This window comes from Corylus avellana, chromosome ca8, assembly GCF_901000735.1.
Source record: "Corylus avellana chromosome ca8, CavTom2PMs-1.0".
NCBI classification, from domain to species: domain Eukaryota; kingdom Viridiplantae; phylum Streptophyta; class Magnoliopsida; order Fagales; family Betulaceae; genus Corylus; species Corylus avellana.
The window spans coordinates 15,998,578-16,007,406 of NC_081548.1; the positions used below are offsets into that span (position 1 = coordinate 15,998,578).

At 36.6% G+C, this 8,829-nt stretch overlaps 1 protein-coding gene across 1 annotated transcript; it reads left to right on the forward strand.

Annotated features, from left to right (window-relative positions):
- The first annotated feature begins 3,184 nt into the window (after positions 1 to 3,184).
- On the forward strand, positions 3,185 to 3,814 carry LOC132190949 (uncharacterized). The gene has a single exon (XM_059605975.1). It carries the CDS (start codon positions 3,185 to 3,187, stop codon positions 3,812 to 3,814), a length of 630 nt encoding a protein of 209 aa, XP_059461958.1.
- Positions 3,815 to 8,829: the final 5,015 nt, after the last annotated feature.

Genomic DNA, 8,829 nt, shown 5'->3' on the forward strand with positions numbered 1-8,829 from the left:
TGCTTTGAAATTCAAGATTTTGTGGAATTAGTCAACAAGGCCTCCCTAGTTGAGGAGAGTGTGAAGAGAAATGCTTTGGCAATGGCGGAAACACGAAAGAGGGTTGCACCCCCACCAAATCAAAACCAAGCTGGATGGAAACGAAGACCGAACGGAAATAACCAGGGAGTCAAACCCATGGGGAATGGACCGAGTTCAGCCATCGGCGTGCCCTGTCCAAAATGCCAACGCCCCCACTACAGATTGTGTCGTACGGGGACTAACATGTGCTACCGATGTGGTCAGGCGGGTCACTTTGCACGGGATTGCCCAAAGGCAAAAGGAGGTGCTGCATCACTACAGGCAAGGAATAATCGCATACCACCCACTCAAGCCAGGGTTTATGCCCTCACACTAGGTGAAGCAAAAACGGAGAATGGAGTAGTCACAGGTATTCAATCTCTCGTTATTGGCAAGGCTGTGGTTTTATTCGATTCTGGAGCTACTTATTCTTTTATATTAGCTAAGTATGCTAGGAGATTTTGTATTAATATAGAACCAATGGAAGTAGGAGTACTAGTATCTAGCTCGGTAGGCAAATCAGTGTTATGCAGGAAAATAGTCTTGGGTTGCCCAATTCTTATTGAGGGAAGAACCCTCGCGGCTAATTTGATAGTGTTTGATATGGAAGGGTTCGATATTATCCTCGGAATGGATTGGTTATTAAACAATCATGCCATCATTGGTTGCCACAACAAATAGATAATTTTCAGATTTCCAACTAAACCCGAATTCAAATTTGTGGGAACCAAGGTGGGCGCTACTCCACAACTAATCTCAGCAACACAAGCCAAACAATTATTACTAGAAGGATGTTAAGTCTACCTGGCATGCTTAAAGGAGTCGCCTCAAGAGGAGAGAAAAATGGAGGAGATAACCGTGGTACAAGAATTTCTTGATGTCTTTCCAGAAGACTTTTCAGGACTTCCTCCTGACAAGGAGATAGAATTTTGCATTGATTTAATTCCAGTAGCAGCTCCAATATCCAAGGCACCCTACAGGATGGCACCAGTAGAATTAAAAGAATTGAAGACCTAACTACAAGAATTGTTAGACAAAGGAATCATTCGCCCCAGCATATCGCCATGGGGAGCGCCTGTGCTCTTTGTGAAAAAGAAGGATGGTACTTTTCGGATGTGTATTGACTACCAGGAACTTAACAAAATCACCATAAAAAATAGATATCCACTACCTCGCATAGATGATTTGTTCGGCCAGCTGAAAGGTGCTCTGATTTTTTCAAAGATCGACCTTCTTTCGGGGTATCACCAGCTGAGGATAAGAAGGGAAGATATTTCCAAGACGGCTTTCCGCACCTGATATGGCCATCATAAGTATTTGGTAATGCCATTTGGATTAGCTAACGCCCCAGCAGCATTCATGGACTTGATGAATCGAGTATTCCATGATTTCTTAGATCAATTTGTGGTGGTATTCATTGATGATATCTTAATCTACTCCAAAAGCTTGAAAGAACATGAAGACCGTTTGAGGTGTGTTTTGCAAAGGCTTAGAGAAAAACAGTTGTTCGCAAAGTTCTCAAAGTGCGAGTTTTGGTTGGATAGAGTCACTTTTCTCGGGCATGTAGTATTAAAAGACGACATCTCAGTAGACCCCAAGAAAGTTGAAGCTGTAGTAAATTGGGAGAGACCCACCAATGTACATGAAATCAGAAGTCTCTTGGGTCTAGCTGGCTATTATCGGCGTTTTGTAGAAGGTTTTGAAAAATTGTCTGGACCGCTAACTGCTTTGACAAGAAAGAATGCTCGTTTCTTTTGGACTGATGAATGTAAGCAAAGTTTTCAAGAACTAAAACGGCGGTTGGTAACTGCTCCAATCTTCACGCTTCTATCAGAATCTTGTGGATTTGTTATTTATAGCGACGCTTCCAGAAAGGGGCTTGGCTGCGTCCTCATGCAAAATGACAGAGTAGTAGCATGTGCCTCTCGACAACATAAAAGTTATGAGCTAAATTATCCCACCCATGATTTAGAACTTGCTGCAGTAGTTTTTGCATTAAAAATCTAGTGACATTATCTTTACGGGGTGAAGTGCGAAATCTATACAGATCACAAGAGTCTTAAATACTTATTCACGCAGAAGGAACTGAATTTAAGGCAGAGACGATGGCTGGAGCTAATAAAGGACTACGACTGTGTAATTAATTACCACCCCGGGAAAGCCAACGTGGTTGCAGATGCCCTAAGCAGAAAATCAAGAAGTGAGATAGCATGTTTAAAAGCCTTGCCCCATAATCTAAAGACGGACATTGAGACGCTCGATATGGAGATCGTGATAGGAGAGGTGCAAGCGTTAATGGCGAAACTCGAGATGAAATCCACACTACTAGAGGATATCCGTGTGGCTCAAGAAAAAGATAAAGAGATCATTCAAATTAAGGAGAAAGCCAACAAAGGTCGGATCTTGGGTTTTGGTACCACATGGTTTGTTCAGATACTAGAATAGAGTTTGTGTACCTAATAATGAGGAGATAAAAAAGCTGATATTGGAGGAAGCACACTTCTCACCATATACAGTACACTCAGGAGGCACTAAAATGTATCGGGATCTTAAGGAACGTTTTTGCTGGAACGGAATGAAGTGGAACATTGCTGAGTTTGTAGGGCGATGCTCGACATGTCAACAAATCAAAGCAGAACATCAAAGACCTGCAAGACCACTGCAACCTTTAGAAATACCGGTGTGGAAATGGGAAGCAATAGCCATGGACTTTTTAGTGGGGTTACCACGAACTCAGGTGGGGTACGATGCAATATGGGTGATTGTGGATAGGTTGACTAAAGCTACTCACTTTATTACAATAAAGGTGAAATACTCACTGGAGAAGCTGACAGAACTGTATTTACAAGAGACTGTTCAATTACATGGGGTATCTGTATCAATAGTGTCTGATAGAGATCCTCGTTTCACGTCAAGATTTTGGAAGAGTCTACAAGAAGCAATGGGGACTAAGTTGAGATTTAGCACTACATACCATCCTCAGACGGACGAACAGTCTGAGAGGACCATCCAAACATTGGAGGACATGTTACGAGCCTGTGTACTAGATTTCAGTGGTAGCTAGGCATGCTATCTTTCTTTGGTAGAATTCGCTTACAATAATAGCCATCAAGCAAGCATTGGAATGGCTCCATATAAAGCATTGTATGGACGGAAATGTCGATCTCCACTTTATTGGGACGAGCTTGGTGAACGGAGGATTTTAGGACCAGATATTGTGCAAGATACCATAGATAAAGTTGCTTTAATTCGACAAAGATTGTCAGCAGCTCAGGACCGACAGAAAAGCTATGCAGATATACGTCGAAGAAGCTTGGAATTTGCAGAAGGTGACAAAGTGTTTCTTAGAGTGGCACCAATGAAGGGAGTCACTAGATTTGGCAAGAAAGGGAAGTTGAACCCTCGCTTCATCGAACCGTTTGAAATTCTGGAGAAAGTAGGTCCTGTGCCCTATCGTATAGCCTTACCTCCAGGACTTGCAAATATACATAATGTCTTTCGTGTCTCTATGCTGAGAAAATACATTCCTGACCCTTCCCACGTAATTCGATATGAACCTTTGCAGTTACAAGGAGATTTGGCATATGAAGAGGTTCCGGTAAAATTATTAGATCGCAAGGTCCAAGAGCTACGTACGAAAAGCATTCCGCTAGTGAAAGTTTTGTGGAGGAATCATGAAATCGAAGAAGTGTCGTGGGAATTTAAAGATGAGATACGCAAGAAATACACTTTTCTGTTTGCTAAGAACTATTAGAATATAAGGTATGCGTTAGCGAATAGATTTATTAATGTATATGATTACTATTACAATATAGTGCATTTATATAGACTAAACAAATTCCGAGGACGGAATTTTTATAAGGGGGGAGAATGTGACATCCTATAAATTTTGTAGATTAAAATAAAATTATAAAGCATTTTTGTTTATATATATATAGTTGCTGTACTTAATTCATGTGATTATACATAAATGTGAATATTTATATACTCATATTTAGAAAAGCCATTAGAATAGAACTTTAGGTGAGTTTTTATCCAATTAAATATCATGTAGATCTCCTAGAATATAGGAAGAGATTTTATCTCTTCTTAACTCAACATGATACATGATAGGTGTGTATATATATATCTATAAGAGGACTCTTTTAGTTAGGAGAGTATTAGTGGGATTATTAGCCTATTAAATACTTTGCAGTCTTCTAGATTTTAGGAGGATTTATTGCTTAATAATAATAATAAAAAGAGACGTAGCCTCCAAGCCAATTTTATCAACGTGTCTTACCCTTTTAATTCATTTGCCACTTGTATTTCATGCATAAGATGAAGGCTTCCACATAATGGACATTTCTCTTTTTGCATGGGTCTCCCCATATCCATTTTGACACTTATCCCTTAGCTTGATTTTTTTGTTTTATTACATCTTTCTCTCAACTCTCCTTGATATATTATAATTACCCAAAAAGCCTTCATTTCTCCTCACGACCACACAGTAGAGAAAACAAGCTAGAGATTATTTCAAGTTTTTTTTTTTTGCAACCTCATTTCTAGCATAGCAGTGGTGAGGACACCCTTTCTCTATTATCATTTTTTTTTTTTTTTTTTGGAAAGAGATTTAGGATAGGTTATTATTTGCTTCTTATGGGTATTTTAGGATCTTGTATGGGTGGTTATTTAAGAAGTTTGACTCTTATTATTGAAATGTTAGTTCTGTAGGTTTTATAAAGAATTAAAGATTATATATATTTTGTTTAGACAAATTTTTTTATACATGTTCACATAAGTCAATATAATGTTTTTGTGATTAGATATTATACATCCATAATAATAATAATAGCAATAATAAATTTTTTTTATATATGTAAGACTTGTTGGATAAATGATTAGCACCTCACACATGTATATATATAGTCACGTTGTTTTGTGTGTGTATAGCATTGTTTTGTGTGTACATATATATAAATATATATGTAGCATTTTTTTTCTATATATATATATATATATATATATATACACAGCATTATTGGGGAGGGAAATTGGATATCATAAGGATTATATATATATACCTATGCAATATATTTGGGATATGATTTTACATGCTTACACATGGCGGTCCGTACACACACACACACACATATATATATGGATATTTTATTTAAAATTTTGACTAAAACTTTAATATACTCCGCTAAGTTCATCTTTGCAATTTATTTAGGTGAAAGGACGACTCGACTCAACTCAACATCAAATCCAAGTAAGGGGACACAACACCAAAAACCCCCAACAAAATTTTATAAATCTTTTGGAAAAATGTTGGGAATTTTATGAAGAATTCACTTACATGATTTTCAATTGTACTTCCTTTCATATTTTAATGCCAAGTTTTATTCAATCATATGTCATTGTTTAAGAATTTTACATGTTATAGTTACCTTATTTCATGAATTATGCATTACTGCAATTATGAATGAAAATAGCTCTCAAAGTTCATGGTATAGCATACAGTTACAGATGAGCTTACAGATCATATGAAATGTTATATGTGCATTCATAGCTATAAATGTTTAACCCGAAACACGATTATAGTGACGATCGATACCGCATAGGGTAGCATGGCAAGCACACCAAAGGCGGTTACGAGAATGTGTGTGCTACCGGCCATGTGGCCTTCACCTAGGGAAGTTCCCAACCTGGTAGCTCTCCACTGTGACGACAGGATGAGCATATAGGTCCTTCGGGACAAGCCAACATGCACCGCTCACAGTAAATTTGTGGTGTCGGGTCAAAAAGGGTAAAGCAGTAGTTTTGAAAGAAAAGTAAAAGGAAGTGCTTGTACATCTTATAAGTTACTGGCTATTCTTGTACTAATTATCAATTATTTTATTATTTGTGCATAACTGAGATTATAGCATAAAATCTGCATAGCATGTTTTATAGCATCTCGGTGTTGTGGCTATTTACTGAGTTGTCGAACTCATCTCTTTAAACTTTAAATTTTTCAGATGCCGTTATACATAATAGTGTTGAGAATAGGGCTTCCCATAAGTGTCCTTATTCTTGAGAACCCGATTATATTGCCTTATGCTTGGGGCACATGGACCTACTGCTTTGCGGAGTCGTAGGAGTTTTAGAGCTTGGGATTCCAATGGGTTGCAAGGATCAAGCCACTGTTTTGCAGACTTTTGTTTTTTTTTGTAGACTGCACAATTTTTGTTATGTATATATAGGAGAACATTTGACGCATGGGGAGGCTATAACCTCCCTATAGTAGTCACTTTTGATTATGCCTCCTAACAGGGCTTGAAATGTTTGTTTGTTTGTTTTTTTTTTTTTTTTTTTTTTTGGATTTCCAGCCCATATGTAAACAAGATCTTGTAGATGTTCATATTAAAACAATAGTTCTATATAACTTTTGACATCCTATCTTTCCTTGGTTTAGTATTAATGTAATGATATATGATAATTATATTCCTTAATTGTTGTGTTTTCCTTTTAAGTTCGCATTCCCCTATTCACCTTAATCGGGGGCATGACATCGGATTGGATTCAAATTCAGATTTTGTACACGTTTCAGTATTTTGACCTTAACTTTCCGTTAAAGTATCGGATTGAAGTGATTTAAGTGGCACTGGAAAGCTAACTGAAAAGAATACAGTTCATTGTGAAATATGATTTTCCTAATTTGGACAGTTACTATGCCAAAAATCGCCTTGTAATAAAATGACACAAATCTGGACGAATCCTATTCCGATTTCAAACTTCTATTTTGACTGGGAGATAGACCTCCAAATTATCTAGGTTTAATAGTGCTTCTAGGACTTCTCTAAGCTTATAAATAGACCTCTTTGCATTCAAGAAAAGACACACAATCCCAAAGAGCAAAATTCTACAGTTTTCTCTTTAGTTTAGTTTAGGTTTAGATTTTAGTTTTATTTATGTGGAGTTAAATTCCCAACTAAGGTTAGGGATGAAGCCTCACCAATAAAGAACATTACTTTTATGTAAGTTTTTACTATCCCGATTTTATTGAGCTTAATTTCAATTGTTTTACTTCTTTTCAATGTGTAAAATAATTCTTGGATATCTTGTTGCCAATCAAGGGTACACTTGATGATTTAAGATAACTTCATATAATTGATAGTTTGGTTTTATTTGCATAAAAATTGGATAGCCCTTATAATTTGTTCTTCGGATACATTTGGTGTTTCAATTAAATTTGGATTCCTTTTGTGATTTGTGCAATGAATGGATACATGGGATGGTTTTGATTAATCTTTTGAAGCATAGTAAAACATATATAATATTTAATTTATAAGAACTTCGGATTATTATTGATGAACATGAAGTATGTTGTTATGATTGGGTGAGTGTGAATTCTAAAACCTTAGTACCTTTATCTATTGTTTTACTTTATTTAGTTTATATTGTCTTTTAGTTTTAAAAACCCAAAATCAAAACCCTTTTGGAACTAGATTAGGATTTAATTAGTTCAGATTTAAATTGCTCTTTAAAAAATACAATTCTTTGTGAGATCAACCTCGCACTTGCAATCCATTAACTACAATCGATTCGTACACTTGCGACTTAAAATAAATTTGCACAACAAGTTTTTGGTACCATTGCCGGGGAATTGTTCAATTTTTGAAACAAATTTATTTCTAAATTAGTTTTACTCTTCTACTTGTTATAATTAGGATTTTATTTTTCTACAATTTGTTTGTTTTTACTCCTGATATTAATTAAAAAGAAAAATTCTTTTGTTTGTTCGTTTGTTTGTTTTTTTTTTTTTTTTTTTTTTTTACAATTACGGCCACAACCACCTTCCGCACGCCCCTGGTGCGATTGATCGCAGCCTTGCTACGATCGAGCGCACTCGCGGTCTAGACCACAAACTCAAGCTCACCTGCCTCGTAACTACCACATTTTCATTCGTACACTCACTCGAGTACGATCGAGCATAAATCAGAGCGATCGAGCGCATTCACAGAAAGGGCAGGAACTGTAGCAGTTCCGTAGATTTAAGCCAAAAATTTATTTTGGTCCTTTTTGTGAGTTTTTCAATTTTAGTTCTTATTATTTTTTTTTTTTGTGTTAGTTTATTTTATTTAAAAATATTTTTTAAAAAAATAGTTAATATTTTATGTTGGATATTTGCATGCTAAAATGTGAGGGGGAAACATGAATTTTCATTTTAATGATTTTAATGCCTCTCCGAGTTATAGGACACCAGCTCCTACCAACTGCCCTCAAAATTTTTACCCACATGAGCCATGTTCATGCTGCTCCAATCCTTATCATCATTATAGTGATTGTCCATCCTGGGGACAAATTTCTAATTTTCCATATGAGCAAATGAACACCAGTTTCTCCAGTCCATGGTTTAATTCAAATTCCAATTATTACAACCCGAACTGGATTAACCAATCTAATTTCTTATGGTCAACTCAAGCTAAAGGAAATTATGCTCCCCAATTTTAGGAATTGCACAATCCAGGCTATCCGCAATTCCATCACCAAGCCCAACCTCCCACTTATCAGTTTACCACTCAAGTGCCACAACCTGCACAGACATCACTGGAAGACATGTTGAAAGCATTCATGAAATCAACTCACAAGTACATACAAGAACTGCAACAATCCCAGCGAGAACTGAAAGAATCCATGCAAGAGATCAAATATGCCACCACTCAAGCGCCACAGGCTGCACAACAGTCATCATTGGAAGGCATGGTCAAAGCGTCCATACAGTCAAATAACCAGATAATACAAGAA

What these genes read in the sequence shown, in the direction of transcription:
- LOC132190949 (XM_059605975.1), top strand. Translation starts at nt 3,185, where the DNA reads ATGGCTCCATATAAAGCATTGTATGGACGGAAATGTCGATCTCCACTT.